The 23180-nt window shown below is 43.1% G+C and overlaps 1 protein-coding gene across 1 annotated transcript in view; it reads left to right on the top strand.

The window, feature by feature from the left end:
* zeb1b (zinc finger E-box binding homeobox 1b) overlaps positions 1 to 14389 on the top strand; it is a 60329-nt gene extending 45940 nt beyond the window's left edge. The window contains exons 3-8 of the mRNA XM_024279593.2: positions 2987 to 3148; positions 3966 to 4168; positions 5679 to 5784; positions 6132 to 7804; positions 9868 to 10048; positions 11029 to 14389. Of these exons, the coding sequence (XP_024135361.1) occupies positions 2987 to 3148; positions 3966 to 4168; positions 5679 to 5784; positions 6132 to 7804; positions 9868 to 10048; positions 11029 to 11570 (2867 nt within the window). The 3' untranslated portion in view covers positions 11571 to 14389. The remainder of the gene's footprint in view (positions 1 to 2986; positions 3149 to 3965; positions 4169 to 5678; positions 5785 to 6131; positions 7805 to 9867; positions 10049 to 11028) is intronic.
* The last annotated feature ends 8791 nt before the right edge of the window (positions 14390 to 23180 follow it).

Raw genomic sequence — 23180 nt, 5'->3', positions numbered from 1 at the left:
CCACATCTCAACACCGCAGACCCTCCAGCTGATCCTGGGCGCGCGCAGCGGTGCGTTCACATCCCTGCGTCAGCACATAAACGTCCTGAGCGATGCTTCATGTCAGGGGAGACGCCGGATAACACGGAGCCACCTCAGCAGGGCTGTGACCCCTCCCCCCCAGCCTGCATCTGAGCGACGAACACACACGGACGGAAGACACGAGCTTGTCGCACACACACGCTTCACACACACGCTCAACATTTAGTAGCCTGAGGTGAGCGCTGGATGCAGCTCCATCAGCACTTCTGTATTCGTCTCCTCGCACATCAGCGGGAAACGCCTGTAATGCGCTGCAAATAAAACATAAAGCGGTGACCTGAAACATAAGCCGCTATTGATTTTCCTCATTTAAAGCTCCAACTAGCATGTTTCCCAGAGTGCCTCGGTGCTGCTCCCAACGTGAAGAATGCGGTCCACATGTCTGCGGCGGTGCTGAGGTCATGGGAGCGAAGCCGAACGAAACACGGGGGCTAGACGGCCTAATGCAGGATGATCCCACCACTTTCTCAACACCTGCTTCACACACACAGCCTCTTTGTGTGTGTGTGTGACGTCTCGAGGGTTCAGACGGGGCAGGAGGTTTCTTCCAGCAGTCTTTAATAACCATAGCAACAAATGAGCGCAGCCGTATTGTTCCACAGCTTTGTTGAGGTGCACCAGAGGAAGCCAGCGCGCTGCGGTGTGAGAGTGTTGGTATTCACTGTGAGTCATGAAGAGCTACACCTGTTCCCGTCTCCGAGGAGAACACAGCTGGCCCCGTCTTTCCAAACAGTTCCTGCAGAGGGAGGCGGAGCTTGGAGCCGTGACCGTAAATGCGACGTGACGTCCACTGAGCGAGTAAAACCTCACAAAACACACAAATAAACAACTTAAATGCAAGTATCGACATAACAAATTACAAGAAGAAAAATCAAATTCACCAAAAAAAAAAAAGTTATTTTCTTAACCCTTTAACACTTGAGGCTTAAACACGAAATCTTTAACATACTGTAACTTTTCAACCGTTAACACAATCATTCCAGTAGAGAAAAGCGGCTCGTTGGGCTGCTTTTCTCCTTCAGAATCTACTGGAATGATCGTGTTAACAAATAAAAAAATACAGTAAATCAAAGAACATAAACGATGGAGCTCCGGGGTTAAAGGTTTAATCTCTTTTATTATATGGAACTCCTTAACTGGCGTTACAGTAAAAGTTTTTCTCTGCACAACACAGATGTAAACAAAGGTTCCACCCCTCAGAAATACACAAAAAACACAATACATAAATATGAAAAATATTAATTTTACAAAATTCAATGAAAGTGGCAATTAAACTACTGTAAAATCATTTCCAGAGGTCTTTTAATCAAAAACCGGAGTCATTTTCTAGGACATAGTTCATTAGAATTTGCCTCTAAGTTATTGTTTCCTTGGAGTAAACCCCCCTTCCCATCACCCATCTGTTTACATGCCCTACCTCTAGCTTACAGCCCCTCACATGCTCTAAGCTAACGTTAGCAGTGCAACAAAAATGGCGGCTAATATTTGGAGCTATCCTTCCACACAGTTGACAAACAGCATTTTTTACACTGATTTGAATAAATAAATGCACAGACATGCAGTTGTTAATCTTTATACATGTCCTCCATCATAAAAAAAATACTAGAATATGTTAAAAACACAAAAAAAACACAATTTAAAGAACGGTTATAGTTAATAATTCGGTTGTGGCACACACTGAAATGGACTTACAATCAACAAATATTGGTTTGACAATTTCTTAAAAGTTTGATTTCCTTAATTCTGCCTTTCCATAAAGGATGTCGGTGAAATTTGAGCTTTAAAAATATCTTCGTTAGTCCTACAATAGGGAAATAACTAATCGTCTGTCTCTGGTGGGCTCATAAAAGTCTATTTAGTCTTCTCTTTAGTCTGTGGCCATCACAGTTTATGTGTGTCAGGAAGTAGTTATTCTTTACTGGTATGAAGGGGAATCTGCAGCTGCTTATTAAAATCAGCTTCAATACACATGTAGACTTGATTTTTTTTTTTTCTTTAAGCTTAAGTTTATATTTTTATTTTCTGGAATGGTTTCTGTCATGCCTGGTTCCTCCTTTTTTTATTATTATTAGTAATATTGGGTTTTAGTCCATACGGTCTTTTTTACACCAGATTCCACATGTTTGCCTCATTGACAGTATACAAGAACTGGACAGAGTGAGTGTGATGGCACCCATAGAAAATGGCTTACTTTTAGTTCCAATCAAATGAAGTCAATTCATTCAACAGTTGGAGTCACATGATGTCAGTAATCTGGGATTGGTCCTGATGCTACGTTTCCATGGCAACCTCACTCACTAATCAGGCGTGAGCTTGTTGGAAGGCCACACCCCTAGCACTTGAAAGTATTCTCAAGAGAATGTTGTCTTGAGACCACCTACTTTTATTGAAGCATCTGATTGGTCGGTTTATAACTTGAATGATGATGTGACAAACATGGACGCTGGAGAGGTCTTTCTTCAGTAGACTATCATGTTTGTCAATCCCTTCTGGTTGGAGAAACAGCTGCTCAGCCTCTGGAGCTGCAGCTGCAGGGGGGGTGGTGGTGACAGACCTGCTGGCTGGGCCTGTGATGAAGAGGAGGAGGAGGAACACCATCAGATCCAGAGTCAACCTTCATCTGCTGAACAGTGTGAAAGTGAAGCCTCTCCAAAGATCAGTGTGGGTTCTGATAATGCCGCAGTCACACATGAAAAAAATCCATCACCTAATTACCGCACCCCCAACACTGCCAATGGAAGCTCTCCGTTCAGCTGGCACACGGGCCGCGACGCCTACTGCCTTTGATGCTAATGACTGTTCTCATCCCATTGTGAACATCAGGATGCTAGATCTCCCGCCGCTCCACCGGCTAGGTGTTTTTGTGGGCGTGTCGGTGTGATCAGAGCGTGCTTGTCCTTCACAGTGAAGGAGGACTGCCCCTCAGACGGCGAGGATGACGTGAGCACGGACGCCCTGGTGGAGAAGATGCTCCAGCAGGGGGACACGGCCGTTATCTACCCCGAGGCCCCCGACGACGAGCCTCCGCGCCAAGGAACCCCCGACGCCGGCGTCCACGACGAGAACGGTACGAGCCGCTCAACCAAATCACACCTCCTTCTCTAAAAACACACCAGTTTCCACCCGAGAGCGGTAATTACCCCCCCAGGGGACGGCGCTACCTGCTCTGTGTCAGCTCAGGTGTTAACTCCACCCCATTAACACCACTCCGACATCATTATAGTCAACAGCGTCTTTGTTAAGTGCAGCCTTTATGGCCCCCGGGCTTTGACTTTTACCTGTTTCCACTGAGGGGGGAAAAAAGGGAAGGTGGGGGGGTTAGAGAAACGGCAGCACCTGAGTAAATCTGTCACGTCTGTGTGAGCTCTGACTCACTGCTACCTGGGCGATAATGTGTATGCATTCTCATCGCGAGGCCTCACCTGTCCCACAGGGGGGACTTAATACATCAGCTGTTAACGAGGTAATGCTTTACCTGTGTGGGAGCCGGCCAACTGAGGCGCTGCCGCTCCAGGTGGGCGGTGGCTGCTCGCCAGCCTCTCCTTCCCTCACACACACACACACATGGCGTCTCCCTGATTTATTAGAGCCAATCAAAAACTGACTTTCATGGGAGTAAGAGCTGCAATTTATTAACCTCCTTTCAGTCAAAGGAAGCGGAGATACAGTCACACGGCTGCAGGACGAGTTCAATACACCCAGACCTGCTTTGATCTTTCTGCTTACCTGGGTGCTGTTTACCTGTGGGGGTGGATCTGTCAGTGATTAGTCAAATAGAGGAGGAATGTTACAGAGTCATTTATGACATCAAAGGACGTCTCCCACATTGACATACTTCCATTTTCTCAAGGCCTTTTATCATTTTTTTTTCTTTTTTTAATCAGGGACTCCCGACTCCTTCTCCCAGCTGCTCACCTGTCCCTACTGCTCCCGCGGCTACAAGCGCTACAGCTCCCTGAAGGAGCACATCAAGTACCGGCACGAGAAGACGGACGAGAGCTTCAGCTGCCCGGAGTGCAGCTACAGCTTTGCGTACCGCGCTCAGCTGGAGAGGCACATGACGGTCCACAGGAACGGAAGGGATCAGGTGAGGACATCCAAAAACGACTCTTCTCACAGTCTCATTACAATAATCCTTTGGTTTATTGTAATTATGATTATGTTGTTTTTAGCCAAAATAAAAGATGTCAATTTCTAGGACATAATTTTATTGAATGTGGTGTAAGCCCGCCCCCATTTCCCATCATCCATCTGTACAGTAATTTAATCTTTCAATCCTCTCAATTCAATTTAATTCGATTCAATTTTGAATTGACACATTTAGACATTTGTTTAAAAATGCAATAATAATCTATATATATATATATATATATATTGGTTTTGAAGAATTTCAAATTGAACTGATAAAGTTCACATACTGGAAAATATATTAGTGAAATTATAATGAGATTGTCAACCATATAATCAGCGTTACATGGATTCTCAAAGAATTGTTCTCTCCAGGAGGGCGTTTCAGTTTGGCCACTGTATGCGCAAAAAATGGTGCTTAAGAACACAAATGGTTACTTTAAAAAAATATTTTCTTAAAAGTGTTTGGAAAATTCATCTCTTAGTGTATAAAAATTATCATTTAGTCAACAATGTATGTTTAGGTTGACTGAGCGTCAGCATTAGCGTCTTATGGAAAATTCCATCATACGCAAATATAAAATTATATTAAATTATATAATTATGTGTCTGAGTGATTTCTACTTTTATTGATTGATTATTGATCTCTTAAGTTTAGATCGTTTCAGATGGAAAAAATCGATTTTATCAACCCCGCCCTACTGTTTAAGCGCCTTCCCGCTAGCTTACAGCCATTCACACCTCCAACCTAACATTAGAGGTTCAACAAAAAATGGCGAGCAATACCAAAGCTATCCAGGCGCACCGTTAGAGATGCCACCTCAGATGAGGAAAACAAGTCTACAACTGGATTCATCAGAATGGAGTGGAGCAGGGAGCTTGAGCTCCGCCCAGGGTCACAAAAATGATCCCCAACATTATTGTTGTTTTGTCTGCTCTTGATTCACAATGATTTGAGTTAGGAAATACTTAATTTAGTGCTGGGCAATATGACGATACATAATGTGTGGGGGATAAAAAAAACTGTCTACATGTCACTTAAAAAGCACGGTACCCAAAGCTGTTGCTGCAAAATAAAGTCAGAAAAAGTAAACAGTTACATCTTTTTTTTTCAGAGAATAACTAATAAATATACTTGATGGTGGTATACCGTGATATGTATATATATATATGTATATATATATATATATATATATATATATATAAGATATAAGATTACTGATATGATTATACTTTTTTTTCCATATCTTACTGCACTAACTTGATTTTGTATATTTATGTCCCCCATTATCAAAACAACATGTTAAAAACAGCGGAGTGGGCCTTTAATACTCTAAAATCTGCATGAAAATAAACATGAACTTTTGCCCTGAATTGATCAGTGACACTGACATGAATTAGCCGCAGTTCAAAGGTTGTGTTGTCGTTGTTTATCAGTCTGATCGACTCGCCCCCCTCTCTCTCGACAGAGGCACATCACACAGTCCGGGGGCAATCGTAAATTCAAGTGCACCGAGTGTGGCAAAGCGTTTAAGTACAAGCACCACCTGAAGGAGCACCTCCGCATCCACAGCGGTGAGTGGACGCCGGTCTCTGTTGAGTACAGATGTTTACATCTGCAGCGTGACGACTGTACGTTTGATTTACGATGCTCTGGTTGTAGGTTGTTCGTGGCGCTCGGCTGCGTTGTGCGTTTCTCCTTAATGTGCCATAATTGTGTTTGTGCCGGTGTTATGGGACAGCAATTAGAGTGGGGCTTCTCCCAGTGGTGCCGTTACATCAGCGTTTAAGCATCATTGAAATGCATTAGAGCCTTTTCCTGTTGTAACCCTCATAGCCAGGCTTCCTCATTTAGCTTCATTCACTAATGGAAATCTGCCCCCCCTCACACCCCCTGTTCTGAACATTGTTCTTTTATGCAGGAGAGAAACCCTACGAGTGCTCCAACTGTAAGAAGCGCTTCTCCCACTCCGGCTCGTACAGCTCCCACATCAGCAGTAAGAAGTGCATCAGCATCATCTCAGTGAACGGCAGGCAGCGCGTGGGGGGGGCCAAAGCGCAGGCCCAGGGCCCTTCCCCGGCGTTGTCCACCTCGCCCTCCGCCCTCTGCACCCAGATCAGGGAGAAGCTGGAACACACCAAGCCGCTGCAGGAGCAGCTGCCCCTCAACCAGATCAAGACGGAACCCGTGGACTACGAGTACAAGCCGGCCGTGGTGACGCCGCCAGGCATGACTGCCATGAGCGCAGGGGGCGTGTTCGGTGGCGGCGCCGCGGCTCCTCTGCAGGGCACGGTGCAGGCGGTGGTCCTGCCCACCATGGGGCTGGTGTCTCCCATCAGTATCAACCTGGCGGACCTGCAGAACGCCCTGAAGGTGGCGGTGGACGGTAGCGTCATCCGCCAGGTGCTGGAGAACAAGGTGCAGGCAAGCGCGGGGTTAACCACTGGAACACTCCACCCCCCCCAGCAGCAGCTCATCTCAGCCATCAGCCTCCCCATCGTCGGCCAGGACGGCAACGCCAAAATCATTATAAACTATAGCCTGGACCCCAGCCAGGGCCAGCTCACCCCACACAACCTGAAGAAGGAGCGCGAGGAGACGCTGTCCCCGTTTCTCCAGAAGCTCCCCGAGGACCTCACCGTCAGAGCCCCCAACCCCCCCGACATCAAAGAGGAAAAGACCACTAAAAACTGTCTCCTGTGTGAAAACTGTCCCGGAGGCTTGGAGGCTCTCCATGCTCTGAAGCACTGCAAGAAGGACGTTCTCCGGCTAAACGGAGCGGGCCGGGACCGATCTGAGTCCGCCATCGCCGCCTTGCTGTCAGAGGGGGGGTTCTGCCACCAGCCCAAGAACATCCTGTCCCTGCTCAAGGCCTACTTCGCCTTGAACGCCGAGCCAACCAAGGATGAGCTGGCCAAGATCTCCGATTCTGTCAGCCTGCCGGTCCACGTGGTCAAGAAGTGGTTCGACAAGATGCAGGAGGGGCAGATCTCCCTGGGCGCCCCCACGCCTCCCTCAGAGGAGGAGGACACCTGTGAGGCTCACAGCGTGGTGTCTTTGGTTCCGGGGAGGGACGCAGCCACTAAAAGCCCGTCGGTGAGCCAGGACAGCCCCACTGAAGCCACCCCGGCTGAAGTCAACGGCACTCACAGTTTTCCGGCCTCCCCCTCGCCACTAAACCTGATGGCGGGCAGTCCCGTCCAAGCTGTCACCCCACAGAGCACTGAGGGACCCCTGGACCTGTCTCTGCCAAAGCCGGCCAGAGAAGAGGCGGAGCGAGTGGCGGTGAAAGCCCCAATCTTCCTCTCCGCCTCCTCTGGCTCCCCCAAAGAGGAGCAGCCCCTCAACTTAACTTGCACAAAGAACAACGCATCGCCACTCTCGTCCACGTGGGGGAGCCCCGCCGCACTGTACGCCCACCAGCCAAGTGCCAAACCCCTCGATATTGTAACCACAATGCAATGCCTCAGAGCGCTCGCCACCAACAACAAGCAGGCCATCCTCATCCCACAGCTGGCTTACACCTACACCACGGCGGCGAGCAGCCCCGCAGGCAGCGAGACACACGACGCCGGCCACATCAACGGAATCAAGGTCAGTTCAGGTCCAGCAAACAGCGCATTGACTACTCTACAGTTTTAGTTTGAGTTGATCCACTCACGAAAAAGTTTTTCTTCCATTAAGTGGATTTTTTTAAACAAAATAATTATCGTTGAGACCAGGACAGTCCACTGGTTTAATGTTTGATTGATTTCAACTTCAGCAGTAAAAACAAAGAAAAAGACAATAAAATAAAACTACATGGATATATCAAAATTTTGTGGGATTCAAACCCTTTAACACCAATGTTTACATTTTTAAGTCACTGTCTGTCAGTCTTTAACCATTTTCAAAATTAGCATAAGCCAGCGGATTCTGAGGTGGAGTTGCAACACTCTGTAGGTAATGTGTTGTATATTGGACATCGTCTGTATGTGAGAAGTGGACTTAGTGACGCCACCCCTCACATTCCAAACAGGAACATTAGGGTTCTGCATTAGGGTACTGGTACCGGCCACATCCCGAGGCTTGGTCTACATCCGGTACCACGTCTGACAAAACGACCGGACCCTGATTTAATGGTAACAGCCAGCAGGTCAAAAAAACGAAGATATGGGAATACCCAAAGCGTCAAAAAGTGATGTGGAGGGAGTGAGAATGTGTCGTTTTTAACATGTTCTTGCAAATGCTAATTTCTCAAATTCTTCGAGTTCTAAACTGACCAATCAGATGCCTCAAAAAAACTATGTGTTGCCCTCTGCTGATCCCAGGTAGAGCGTTCAAAGCTTTTGATTGACAGATTCTCCTGAGGCCGCTTTCAATTGGTAGGGGTGTAACCTTCAAACAAGCTCACTACTGATTGGCGAGAGCGGTTGCCATAGAAACCCGACTCAATCCCTGATTACTGACCACGTCTAGCTCCAACATGGCGAGGTCCATATAGCGAAAAAGTGGCCATTGAATAGACTTCATTTGGGTGGAGCTGGAAGTAAACTGTATTCTATGGATGACATCACACTCACTCAGTCCAATTCTCATGTACAGTCAATGCCATCAATGCAAAACCACTTTTCTCTGCATCAGAATCAACTGGTTTACATTGAATACATAAACAGTCAAAGATTTTGGTAACGTTTAACAATAAGATTCCTTGACAAGTTTTGTTAATACATTAACACTATGAATGTGTTTATTGGATGTTAATAAGACATTAAGTATTTTTGTCAACATTATATTGAGTGTTTTACAGCACCTCATCTAAAGTTTTACCAAGAAAATGATGCTGACTTCTGGATACAATTACAATTGCTCTTAATCATAAATAAAACTCTCAGTACATGACACATTGAATCCATTCAATTCAATTATTTTCCAACGGGTTTTGATGAATTGCTTGAAGGGAGTGTAAGAAAGTAAATAATATAATCCCATCCCTGTAAACTTATACTTCCTCAGATTTGCACCGCGAGTTTTTATTTGTTCTATTACTGCATGTCTGTGCAGATCGTCTCCTTTGCAGCAGACATTGCTCGGTGGTTACATCAGTTAAGTTCTGCTTAACTTCCTCTGTTTGCTTCAGCGCCCAGAATCGCACCCGAGTCCAGTTAAGGGTTCACACCTGCCAAACGAAGCAGAATATTACCAACGAGGGTCCAAACCAAACACGCCCCTAAACATGACCGACGGCAGAAAGCCCTCTGGATGTGTCCTGAGAAATCTCAGTCCCTACAACTTTAAGTAATGATAGTCCGATTTTCCTGAAGGCTTTTAAAGCTTCACAGAGGAGCTGGTGGTAAATGATGTAGCCGTCCTCACTCTGCCGCTCAGACCATATCGATCTGTTGGACTCTGTCTGAACGCAGCTCCTGTGCCGGCTGCATTGATTCCCTGCTGTTGTGTTATACTCCCGTGTTAAGTGGATTGACAAAGATGAACCTGGAGAAGAGCCTCCAGCAGATCTCCTGCTGCTATCAGAGCCGAGGAGGAGGAGGAGGAGGAGTGATGCTATGTTTCCGGTCATCCCACAGAGGCATGAGCGGGCGGTGATTCAGCATCTTCCTGTGGATGCGCTCAGAGCGCGTTCCCGTTGTTTGACCCGACCTCTCCTCTTCCCCCAGGAGGAGAAGCAGGAGCTGAGCTCCGAGGGCGTCTCTGCGCTGGAGGAGCAGAACGACTCGGACTCCGGCCCCGGCAGGAAGAAGATGAAGAAGACGGAGAGCGGCATGTACGCCTGCGACCTGTGCGACAAAATCTTCCAGAAGAGCAGCTCGCTGCTGAGGCACAAATACGAACACACAGGTGAACACACACTCACAGGGAGCGATGACTCACAGCCGAGGGGATTTTTGAGGAGAAGGGTGGACACCTCCATTCCAGCAGGTATTACTCAACATGCTCAGAGGAGGTCTGAGAGAGTTTCCAGCAGCTCCCCACTACGCTCTGCCAGCAGTAGAGTGTTGCAAGAGCTCTGCTTGTCGGGTCAGCGGTGACCTCATCTGAGGAGTTAAGGCACACGAGTCAAAGTCAAGGCCCGGGGGCCGGATCCGGCCCTCCAGATCATTTTATTTCATTGATATTAATCACACGATGTAATCTTGTGCTTATTTCTAACTTGTATTATTTTGGCAAAATATATTTTTATGGAGAGTAAAATTTTGAAAGTTATTTAAGGTTTAAGCTGATTTATTCTGGAATAATATTCCTGCCTATTTATGATTCAAAACTATGTTAAAAAGTTTTAAAAATACACATTCTGCTAGGTTTTTGGACGGTTTGGGGATTTACTAAGATTTTTTAGGCTATTTTGCTATTTAGCTAATATTTCAGCTACATGCTAACTGTTTTGGCTAGTTTAGACTTTTTTCAGTTTTTTTAGGATATTTTCAAATTTAACTATTTTTTTAGCTACATGCTAGCTGTTTTGGCTAACCTAAGTGTTCTTTTTTTAGGTTTTTAGGCTAATTTGGCATTTAGCTAATATTATGGCTGCCTATTAACCTTTTTTTTTATCTATCATCTTCAGTGTTTTTCAATATCCACTTTACCATCTTCAGCAGCCAAATTCAACTTACAGCATTCACACTAGCATTATATCAGGTAATTATGTTAAAAAGTTACGGTTTTAAAGTTTTTAAAATGTTTTTTTAGAGAGTTTAATAAATGTTCGTCCTGTTCGGCCCGCGACCTAAGGTGTGTTTTGGATTTTGGCCCCTTGTGTGACTGAGTTCGCCCCCCCTGAGTTCCGGTCTCCTGACCCTCCTCCCTCTGTGTGTCTGCAGGGAAGCGGCCTCACGAGTGCGGCATCTGCAGCAAGGCCTTCAAACACAAACACCACCTGATCGAGCACATGCGCCTCCACTCCGGGGAGAAGCCCTACCAGTGCGACAAGTGCGGCAAGCGCTTCTCCCACTCCGGCTCCTACTCGCAGCACATGAACCACCGCTACTCCTACTGCAAGAAGGAGGCGCAGAGCCAGGAGAGCCCCGAGCATGGCGAGGCTCTGAGCCGGGTGCAGAGCGAGCTGTTCCCTCCCTCCCTGCTGGACTTGGACGAAAGAGGGAGCAGCACCAGAGAGGAGGAGGAGAGCGAGGAGGAGGAGGAGGAAGGCATGGTGGACATGGAGGACATCCAGGTGGTGCAGATAGAAGAAGAGGAGGTGAGCAAGGGTGCAGAGGAGGTCACAGAAGAGGTGGAGGAGCAGGTGAAAGCAAGGGAGGAGGAGGAGCCAGCAGGGAGCCCCGAGAAGGACGAGGCAATGGAAACGGAGGAGAACGAAGGGGAGACGAAGGACAATAAAGAGGAGAAAGGAGACACTGACTGAGGAGCGGACTCCTGCAGGCGACGCAATCAGACTCCTCCTGTCGAGGAGGAGGAGCGCAGGAGGCGAAGAGCGGCCCTCCGACACTTCACTACTGTGTAGAAATCCAGGTGTGCCTGAAAAGCGCAGCGCCTCCTGCTGGGAGGAGCAGAGCGTGGCCGTCTGTCCAGAAACGAAGGATCACAGACTGGAAGCTCGAGCCGACTGGTTTTAGAAAATGATTTGTTACTAAAACCCTTCAGTCCTTTCTTTCTATCAGTATTACTAATTTTATCGCTCATATTTTAACCTCTAAAGCTGTACAGTTGGGAGATATTTCTATATCTTTTTATTGCCAATGAACAAAAAAAAAGAAGTCAGTATTTTGTTAAGTTGGGAGTCTAATGAGAGAATCCTGTGCACTACAAGTGGCTTGGTTTACCTGCAGAGGAGCTGCCGACCCTTCAGTATTACCGCGCCTCCACACGTCTTAGCATTACACTTCCTGTCGGCTGTTTGGAGGGACTGTAGCCTTAAGAAGCAGCTGACCGCGCCTCCCCTTCAGCTCCGTCATCCAGTGGAGCCGTCTTCATGAAGCTTTGACGTGTCGATACCGTTTGGCACATACCCCGCCCCCCTCACCACTGACCCGTTTCTGTAATTGACTGAACGACTGTGACAGAAAGCTCAAATATTTGATGTTTTATTAGAGTTTAAGGAAATTCAGCACCCATCACCACCACACACACAGAAATGAAGCTGTATGCAAAAAGGAGGACAGAGAGCAGCATCACTGACTGTATAAGAGACCTGGACAACAACAACAAGCAGTCTGAGCTGGCCAACGTCTCTATGACAACCACCAATCAGGAGTGAGCTTGTTAGAAGTCCACACCCCCTACCACTTAAAGGTGGACTCCACAAAATCCAAAATAGTCCAAGGTAAGATCACATACTTTTATTGAGGCATCTGATTGGCCCAAAAATGAAAAAATATGTAACGTTAAGACGATAAGGTCGTAAAATGATGAGATAATATAGTAGTCATATTCTATTAGAAAAAAGTCAAATATTTACGAGAATAAAATTTTAATAACATTAATAAAAAAAAAGGAGTTGTTTTTTTTACGAAAAATAAAATTGTAACATCAGGAGAAAAAAGTCAAAAATGTACGAGAATGAAATCGTAACAATTTGAGAAAAATTTTTTTGGAATTTTGACAGAATAACGTCACAACAGTACGAGAAAAAAAGTAAAAAATTTACAGGGCCAAAGTTGTAACATTATGAGTAAAGTTGTAATTTTAAGAGAATAAAGTCATAACATTAGGAGAAAAAAGTCAAAATGTAAGAGAATAAAGTCAAAAATGAAAAGAAAAATGTTGTAATTCTACAAAAATAAAATTGTAACATTAGAAGAAAAAGTCGTAATTTTTCAAGAATAAAGTGAGAAAAAAGTTGTAATTTTAGGAGAATTAAGTCATACATTACGAGGAAAAAAAGTGAAAAATTGAAAAGAATGAAGAACTTCTAACTTAAGAGAAAATAGTCGTAATTTTATGAGAATAAAGTTCTAACAATGCGAGAAAAAGTTGTAATCCTAAGAGAATAAAGTCACAACAGTACGAGAAATAACATAAAAAAATTTAAGAGACTAAAGTTGTAACATTAGGAGAAAAAGTCGTAATTTTACAATAATAAAATTGTAACAATTTGAGAAAAAAAGCGTAATTTTATGATAATAACGTCGTAAAATTGTAAGAAAATTTTACTAGATATGAATCAAGAATTTACCAGATTAAATCAATGAATGTATGAGGCAAAAGGCTGTTTACTAAAACAAATTTAGACAACAAAAAAGAAGCAAAGTGGCGTTCTTGTATGAGAGAACTTCCTGTAGCATTAGTTTCCCAAATTGACAGTATCAGGACACAGACATAGAGTTAACAGAAACCTGGCCCTCTTCAGAGGACGATTCTGGACTCAGTCCAGTTCTCTTGTACAGTCAATGAGCAGTACATCTCATCTCCACCTGCGGTTCCTGACAGACTTCGGGAACTCGGCCCTCCCCGACCCCAATGCTTCTTTGAGCGTCTGGAAACGACGACTCGTGTTCGAAGCTGCGACTTATCTCCGCTCAGACGTCGCTGTGGGCGGATCTGACCCCGGAATTTAACCCCGCGTTAGCCGTCAGTATTATTTTAGTGTCTCTTATTGTGTTTGTAATGTATGTTTTCATCCATGGCAGTATTAACCCCTCCCTCCCCCACCCTCCAACCACATGGGTTTGTCTGTGTACTCATAGAGAACTTTTATATTTATGTGTCTTATTTTTTTATATTTCTTTGTGCTTATTTATTACACCATGTAGTGTACAATACTGTCGTCTGTTTTAATGCCATAATATATTTTAGTATGAAGGAAAAAAAGATTCCCAGACTCCGGCGTTCTGAAGTGATTTACGAACAAATAAGACGTTTTTCTTCAGGGAAAAAGTCCGAAGCTCACCTGAAAAGCGGAAGAATTTGATCCTGTGACCTAAGCTCCACTATCACCTTAGTTTTCTGGCCCCTCCCCCTAAATATGAAGCTACTGAACTGTGGAAAAGTCTACTAGCATGAGTGTGTGCCGTCGTGTTGAAGGATGACCCGTGACTGTCCTCTCTGCCAAGCCAAAACCATGTTGCCCTTTTGTTCCTGTTTTGATTTGTGCCAACTTTATGACACGCCCACTTTTATATGCCCCACCCCTTTAACACCCTCAACTTTTTTTATAGTAATTGTTTTTGTTCATTTTTTTTATGACTTCCCATCTCACAATAAAATACATCAATTACAAGCTGCCTCATGTTGTCGTCATGATGTTACGCTTCTTGAAAAACGTGATCTTTTTTCTTGCTTTAGAAAAAAGCAGTTAATCTACAGGATCAAATCAGGATCAGCATAAAGAAACTTAAAAAAACGATTGAAAATTAGAAAATTAGACATTGAAAATTTGATAGAAAGACATTTTGGACCTTGTTGACCAGTTTGACCAGTTTTAGGCCTGAAAGTACACATCGTGAACTTGAAAGAAATATTGAATATTTATATATATATATTTCTAATTGCAAAAATAAGTTTTTACTGTAAGCTGTTTTGTATTTTCAACTATTATCTTTTTGGTTTTTTTCCATCTTCCCTTTCAGTTCTCAATAATTAGTTTCAATTCTGACTTTTTGCTTTCGGAGGTGAGCCTGACTTTAAGGTGGGGGTGGAGCTTTGAGACCATTGGCTGTTGGGACATGATAGCATCAGGTGATATAGGTTGTGATGATGTCATTCCCACTGCAAAACAGCATCTATCGTTGGCGTCTGTGTTGTCCCGGCGTACAGAAGGGATAAATCAAAACCTGAAAATACAAAACACTTACAAAAAGTCGGGGTTTTTTTTCTTATTTTATTTAGTTTACCGATTTTTTATTCAAGTTTTCAGTATTTCTTCAAATTTATTGTCTTTTATTCCAATGAAAAATAGTTTTTTTTTAAAGTTTACAATGTGCACTTTGGACTGTTCTCACTTTTTTTTATTTACAATGCCTATTTTTTTTATTTCAGTTTGTTTTTTTTAATATTACTTTAAAGTTCACAACATGTAAAAGCTTATTTTTTACATTTACGATGTCTTCTCTTTTAATGTATAATCTGGTTTTCATTCTCTTGAGGCTGACCCTGATGACCCTTTTAAATGTTCTGGAGTGCGTTCAGGGGCGGACTTCCCATTTGGCAAAGATAGGCAATCGCCCGTGGCCCCCTCCAACACCTTGGGGGCCCCAAGTTGAACTCTTCAAAAACTATCTAAAATAATTTCCACACTCACTACTCTTTAACTTTGTCATAAAGACCCAAATCATTGAAATGGCATAAGGCTGCTCTTGTGTTTTGTCCTCCTCCGTCCCTGTGTAGCAACGGACTGTTCCATCAACAGCTAGTTAGCTCGCAGAGAGACTCTTAGAAGAGGTTTAAATAACAACAGATCAATACAAAGAAAGAAAACGGTTAATCATCTCACTAAATTCTAACAATGTAACTAATCAACAAGATTATCGTGCAAGAAGGAAGACGAAACAGGAACAAACAGAAACAAAGGAGATCAAAAGGAAGAAAGTCAAGAATGAGAAAAAAGAGGAAAGGCAGAAAATGGACATTTTTGATGTTTTTAAAATCATATTCAAATGCTTATCAAAACATTTAGATTATTGATGCTGTCTAAAAGTGAACCATTGAAGGAGTTGTTTGATGGAGGTTTTAGCCTAGAAAAGGATAAAAAAAAAAAGATTTAAACAACCGCTGCAGAGGGGCCCATGTTACTATTTGCCCCGGGCCTCTGATTTGCTTAGTCTGCCACTGAGTATACATTTTCTACATTTTCTAAACCAAACAGAGTATAAAAAGGCAGTCATTTTTTTTAGTGAAAATTAGCCTCTAATTAGAGTTTCTTTTTTTAATGTAAAAAATGAATATTACCTGTCGACAGGTGTAGTCTCCCACATTTACAGCATTTGATTAGAGCTGTGTAACAAAATCAAGTAAGTGTGCATTTATGTTAGTCCAGGCCTGTTTCTTTTCTACTTTTAAGGTTTTTCATCAAGTTAACAGGTGAAGAAAACTTTATTGCAAAATAAAGTGTGAATAGAACAAATAATAGCGGTCAACAGAAATAACCAGCCCAAGCTCCTCCTCCTTCCAGAGTACAGGTGAGCAGGTGTTTATCTACCCTTTTCCCAGGTGTGGCTAATCATTAATTCAAACAAGGTGAAACATACAAAACTAGAAGATTAAAGAAATGTGGGACAAAACTTCCTTTTGGCTCCTGCAAGAGGGTTTGAGTGGGACTAAATCAGACAAAAAACCAACAAGTTAACCAGACTTTACCTGATTAACAACAACTGTATTTGAGTCCATATCACACACAAACTGAACTGAAAGATCAACCTGTCATTTGTAACAAAACTGAAAATCACTTCTGACTAAAAATGAAAAATTTTTTTCCATTATTGGCTCATTTTTTTATTTTAGATCTCTGTAAATAATGCATTTTGACTCAAGTTTGTTGTAGAGCAGGGCCGGATATAAGGGGGACAAAGGGGGGCAACTGCCCCCCAATTTTCGATTCAATATTAGTTACAAAAATTAAGAAATAATCAATAGAAACTTCTTGAAGTCATGGAAACGCAACTAAATTAAAATCTGTACGTATTTTGATTCATCCACTGTTTTCGTTTGTCACCTTTTTAAAGTTGTCCCCCCAATATAACATGTTGTAGTTCCACGGCTGTTATAGAGTGAAATACTCCTGCAGGTAATCCTTTACTGTAATGCATTACTCCAGTATCAAGTTACTTCCAGCTCAGTGATCAGAGGTGAAGGACAGCAGAGCGGTCTGACTGACTGAGCAGCTCAGCCCAAGGTCAGCTGTATCGATCCAGGTCAGGTTTCCAGGAGGGGGTGACCCCCGCCCCTCTGTTCCTTACCCCCCACACCAGCATGAATTAGTAATGGAACTCACTAAAAATCCATATTTGGTGCAGGAGCTGAAAATGATCCAAAAGCTCCCCGTTTTCTTGTCTTTGTTTTGAAAACGACAGGTGAGGCGTTTACTGCAGCGGCGCGGCGATGGAGCCATCCGTCAGAGGGTTCAACGCTGCCATCATGGTGAATGGCTCCCCAGAGGCCTACAGTGAGCGTGAACGCGGCGGGGAGGGGGTTGAATAATACTGTAATACGACTGCGTCAAACAGCATCCCGAACGTCTTCAACAATGGTGACAGCGGCGGCTCCGGCGGAGGTCAGCGACTGCACGTCTGCCGCACGGGCCCGCGCCAACACGCCGCCACGGGTTCTGCTGGGCTCAGCATTTCCCAGGAAAATTGAAAAGCTATAACTGCTAAGAGGATATGGAGTGCTCTTGCCAATAATGGTGCAAAAGCCTGATGGAGCACCGAGGCTGCTGGGACTCTGACACCGAGCCAAACCCAAGGGGCCGGAGCTCCCCGGGGAAATTTAGAGGAAAGCCGGGAGGACGGGGATAAAAAGAAAAAAAAAAAAAAGAGAGAGAAGAAAAATAAAAAAACGGCACTCAGGAAATAGCAGTCACTTAAATATCATGTTCATTTAGTGGAGCATTAAATAACAGGAGAACACAGACGTGTGTGTGAGGGATGTAAAGAGGCTGGTTAATCTGTCACTTCATGTGACACGTTTTCAGAGCTGCACTTGAACACACCGTCCAGCAGACGCACACAAAATCAGAGCAACACATGTTTATGTTCTTTGTTTACACGCATGCAAGGAGCGTTCCACTGGCGCAGGACGGAGGGTGCTTGCACACCGGCCGCGTGTGGTGCGTTCAAGAACACACTGTACACGGTTTTATGAACGCTTAGCTGGTGGCATCCACACTGCAGACCAGCGCGCTCACACAGGTATCAGGAGGGAGGAGATGCTTCTTCTATCGTAGTTTTACTGCTTATTAGCGCTCCTCCTCCAACTACAATAGAGAGAACATTGGACCAAAAAGTCAAAGCGGTGCAAATCCCCCAAATCTTGCTCCATTTTTGTTTTCACGACTCGGTTCCTTTAATGTCTATTTGTCATATAAACCGCAATGATTAAATCTCTTTCATGATCATGTTTGGCACTTCCATGCTTTTGAGTGGATGCTACCCACGCGCCACTCCCAAATCCGGGCCCCTGATTGGTCACAGTGCTGCGTTGCTGCGATTATACGTAAAAATGTTCATCCCAGTTGAAGTTTTAGCGTCCGCTCAGTGTGTGCCCTATTTGTACATAGAGCTCGTGACCTGACTTAAAAACTTGCGAAACCACGTGCGATCACTCATGTTCTAAACACGTAACCCAGGATTTATGGTGTGTGCAGTTGCATCAACTTTTCATTGAAAGTAGCTGTTAGATACGGCAAGCCAAACAGGTCAAAAATCGTCAGGAAAAGCACTGTAAAACGCATTGACCATGAAAAACACAACTTTTAACGATTGATGTGCAATAAACCGCTGCTATTTTTTTATTGTGCTTTTGGTGGCGATTTTTGACTTCTTTGGCCTGCCATAGCTTGAATGCGCTCGAACACCTCGTCTCCACGCACGCTCCTGTTCTCTTGTGCGCTCGTGAAACCTCGTCTCTGCACTCATGAGAGTATTCTTACGCCACTGTGACCTCTCCTGCTCGCCTGTGAAAGTATTCTTACGCTCCTAAACTAGTTCTGCCCCCTAATGGAGCGTCTCCTGCGCACTCAAGTGAAACTCAACATTAAAAAAAATAAAAATAAAATTAAAAAAAAACAGAAACACCCGCTTATCATTCGGTTTTCAAATTAAAACTAAAATTGGAGTTGATATACGCTCGTGGGGGACTTTTGGTGGAAATTTAACGTCATACCCTCATACCTATTTAAATGCCTCCCTGTTGCTTATGGAGTTTTAAAAAAAGATGAAATATTTATTCAAAAACAAACATTTACAGATGATAAGGTGGATGAACTTTTGGGCGAGACAATCAAGCCTCTAATAGCACTAATAGCTTAAGAAAGTAACAAAGACTTTAGAGTGGTCAGAAACTAACTTTATATTTACAGAGCCTCCTACTGGTTACCTGCTGAACTGATTCGGCTCCAAATAGTTTGAAATCGAGCCTCCAAGGAAAAAAGTTGCATCTTGGTTCCACTACAGATACAGAGCTGAGTCAAAAAGAAGTTAGGAATCCCACAAACAACATACATGAGAAATATCTGTTTTTTCATATGCAAACCGTTTTTCACTCCGATCTAAACACGCCGCCCCCTCCTGATGTTTCTAAGCTCCCTTCAAAACGCGTTTATGTAAGCCGTGTGCTGCACAGTTGCATCATCTGCATGATGGAGGTGTTTCTGGACGTGCTTTGGCTCCCCGAGATAAGCCTGTTGATGGAGGTTCTGCTGCCTTCAAATTCTTTAAAGTCTAAACAAATATCACATTTTCTAAAGAATCACAGCACAGTCCATTTTGGAGGAGCAAGAGCCAAAAAGCAGAGAGCTTTCCGTGGAGTCTTGTTCTCCACATGGTTTGGCTCAGCTGATCTCCTGAGTTTGTGTGTTGGGAGTTTTTTGGTTTTTTTTTTTTTTTTTAGCTGTCAGATTCAGTTTTCTTTTGCTCAGTCACAATCTGAAATTCACCCAAGTTTTCTTTGCCAGAATTTGTGCTGTGGAGAAACAAAACAAACTGAAATCCAGAAATATTAAAATAGCTTTAAGAAAGGAAAAAAGTGTTGAAAACAGTTGAATAACCACAGAAAAATTCAATTTTATGATTCTGGAAAATAACATTTTATGTTGCATATAAAAAAGTTTTGCTAAAGACAATAAAAATCCCTACTTGTATATTTAAAACAAACAAATATGAAACTTATTTACACTATAATCAGAAGGAGAACATTTCATTTTTACAGAGGAACAGCTCAACCCCTTAACTTCCGGATTGAAGCCAGTTAAGAAACAAACCCAACTGGAGCCAGGTCTGTTTAGCGGTTTGCTATGCCGCATCTGATTCAAAACTGTTAATATCATGTTAGTTTAAAAATAACATTTTTTTAACATAATTTCAACTGCAACCACAAGGGACGAACCGAGACACCTTGAGAGACGGATCCGAGAGCGGTTCCAGGTCCTGGACTAGGATTCGTTTGTGTGTACTCAGATTATTGGGGGAAACAAACTCTGGTTCACTTAAAGTGGACCAAATGTGTCCAGTCTGAATACACCCAACAGTAGAAGAAGGAAAAGACGAAGAAGCCCCTCCCTGCTGGTTCAGAGTGAACATCCTGAGCCAAATGTGCGCGTGTGTTTATCGTGTTCTTGAACGCATGTCACTTGCACCGTGTGAAGATGTCATCAGACTCATTCATTGAGGAGTTAAATTCTCCAACCTCTGACTTTCACACACTCTTTGAGGCATGCACACTCACGTGCACGCACACACATTTAACATCAGTGCTCATACTTTCCTCTCCGGGTGAGGTTCAGGGCTGACTTGCACCACTTCCCCTCCTCGTTACCACACTGGGACTCGATCTGCGCTGCAAAAAAACACAAGCGCAACCGCAGTGGCCTCACATGTGTGCGTCTCCACAAACACACAACGCGCAGCAGCTTGTTTTTGCAGGTACGGCCGCCCTCCCACACTGCTGGGACGCCGTGGAACAGTCATGACTAGAATAACAAGGAACAGAATTTAATTAAATAGTCTGCTTTTTGAGAAGCAACCGCCCACCTGCTCCGTGCACGTCCGCACACATGCACACGCGTGTGCTGTAAGTAGCCCACTCTTCTCTTCCCACACGCATCAACATTCATGCAGACAGCGATATCTCCGGCGTCCCGAGTCTCTGCAGTGAGTTTGTGTGTAATCCCATTGAAGCATCCTCCTCACAGCAGCCTGGACATCTGCACGGCTGACACCTGATTGGCTGCCAGAGGCCAGAGAATAAACCTATAAAAAGCTGGAACATCTCTTTACACTTCCTTAAATGCTCACCTCCGTGTCCTTGTGCTGCCTCTCTGCTCCTGTCAGTAAACTCTGTCCTCCACATGTGGTGAATATCACGGATCTACTTTTTTGTGTGGAGGAGCTCATCAGCATGCAAAAGTAAACAAATGTAAAGCACAGAAAAACAACACAATTTCTGCTGCAGATGCTGCTCTGTGTGGAGAGAATGTCAAAAAACGAGACCCAGAGAAAAACATATTGCATTTATTAAGATGTTAAAAAATAGCCTGACACTTGCTGGAACACGTAGAAATAACCATTTTAAAGTCTGTGACACACACGCCAACATGCAGCTTTATATAACCACGGCGTGAACGAGTTCAAGACGTTCACTAGAGAAATACTAAGTTGCTGCAAAGTTGAACTGTTTACATCAGTGTTCCCAGAGTTCCTAGTGGTCATTTGAGGAACTGCACCTGTATCCAGTCACAAGTCCAGCTGATGTCATATATGAGGCACACAGAACTATAAGTTGCATTGAGCGAGAAAAATGAGTCAGAGATAAGTCCGTCAGTCAGATTGTATTAATAGTGTTCTCAGTAATTCTAGAACTTGTTTGTAACATACTACAGCACATGTGTCAAGGCCCGGGGGCCGGATCTGGCCCTCCGGGTAATTCTGTCAGGCCATTTTATTTTATTGTTATTAGTGGCCCGACATTATCTTGCGCTTATTTCTAACTTGTGTAATTTTGACAAAATATATATTCTATAGAGAGTAAAATACTAAAAGTTATTTAAGGTTTAAGTTGATTTATTCTTGATAATATTCTCGCCTTTTTTATTCATAATTGTGTTAAAAAGTTATGTTTTTAAAGTTTTAAAAATGTAGAGTTCAATAAGCGTTTATCCTGTTCGGCCCGTGACCTACTGTGTGTTTTGGATTTTTTTCCATGCACAATTGAGTTTATCACCCTCGCGCTACAAATTAGCGACGTTAGCAGTGTTACCAACCAGTCTTAGTAACACGTATAACAACAGACAAATACCGGTAAAACGTTGTGACTACGTTAACTCCCAGCATTGTGATAACACAAAAAAAACACATATGCTATATCCAAATTCCCACCCTAATCCCTAACTACTAAAAACTATAGTGCTTGTCTATCTAGTACTTTGTATTTTAAAAGCAATTTTTACACCATGCTAACTACCTTTTTTTTTAATGCCTAAACAGCGATATGAAGTCATCGAGTTCACAAAGTGAAAATGTAATCAATACAAACATTATTTGACGTCTATTTATGACTCAACTGTGTTCTAATGATGAAACCCCTGAGATCCTTTTTTTCCTTAAAAACGATGTTGATGATTTTCTGCTCTGTAGTTCATCATTCTTCCACTAGGGGCAGTAGAAATTATTTTTCTGCTCATTTCAAAATGGTGGCCTCCCTGAAATTTAAAAATCTTTTGGTGCAAAAAAGTTTTGCTAATTTTTAAAACTCTATGGAGAAAATAACTCCTCTATTGTTTTTTTAATTAATGCTGTATAGGAAAAAAATAAAAAATTGTTTGTAGTATTTTTTTTTAAATACAGCTATATTTTGTTAAAAATTGTGGGTCACATTTTAGACAATAAATAGGCTTAATTTTTTTTTTTTTTTTTCATGAAAACTCCTGTTAATATTGGAAATTAAATACTGTTGTGAGTAAAAACTTAAATCACGATTCATTCTATTTATGTCTTTTGTGTATTTCACCAAATGTTTTAAAAACTTCTCATATACCAAAAACGTGAAGTATCAAGTGGACACTTGATACTAAAGTATTTTAATCTTCAAAGATGAACACCTGAACTCTTCATTTACTCTTTTAGATTTGTCAGGACTCTGAGTTGATCACTGCAGAATGAATTCTGGAATATTCCTGAATGGCATTATCAAAAATACTTAAAAACTTCCCCATGAGATCTGTACGAGTACTGGTGTAATATGCAGATCATTAAAAAATGTCATTTTTCTGTGTGACACCAGACCGAATCCAAAAGTCTGATGGAAAGAGATGTTCCTCCAGCACAGAGACAGGACTGTCACAGTGGGAAGGTTATTCTGGCTGGTT

Source organism: Oryzias melastigma, linkage group LG20 (assembly GCF_002922805.2).
Source record: "Oryzias melastigma strain HK-1 linkage group LG20, ASM292280v2, whole genome shotgun sequence".
Taxonomy (NCBI): Eukaryota; Metazoa; Chordata; class Actinopteri; order Beloniformes; family Adrianichthyidae; genus Oryzias; species Oryzias melastigma.
The sequence above is the reverse complement of the archived record's forward strand: the minus strand, read 5'-3'. Positions and strand labels throughout refer to the sequence as shown.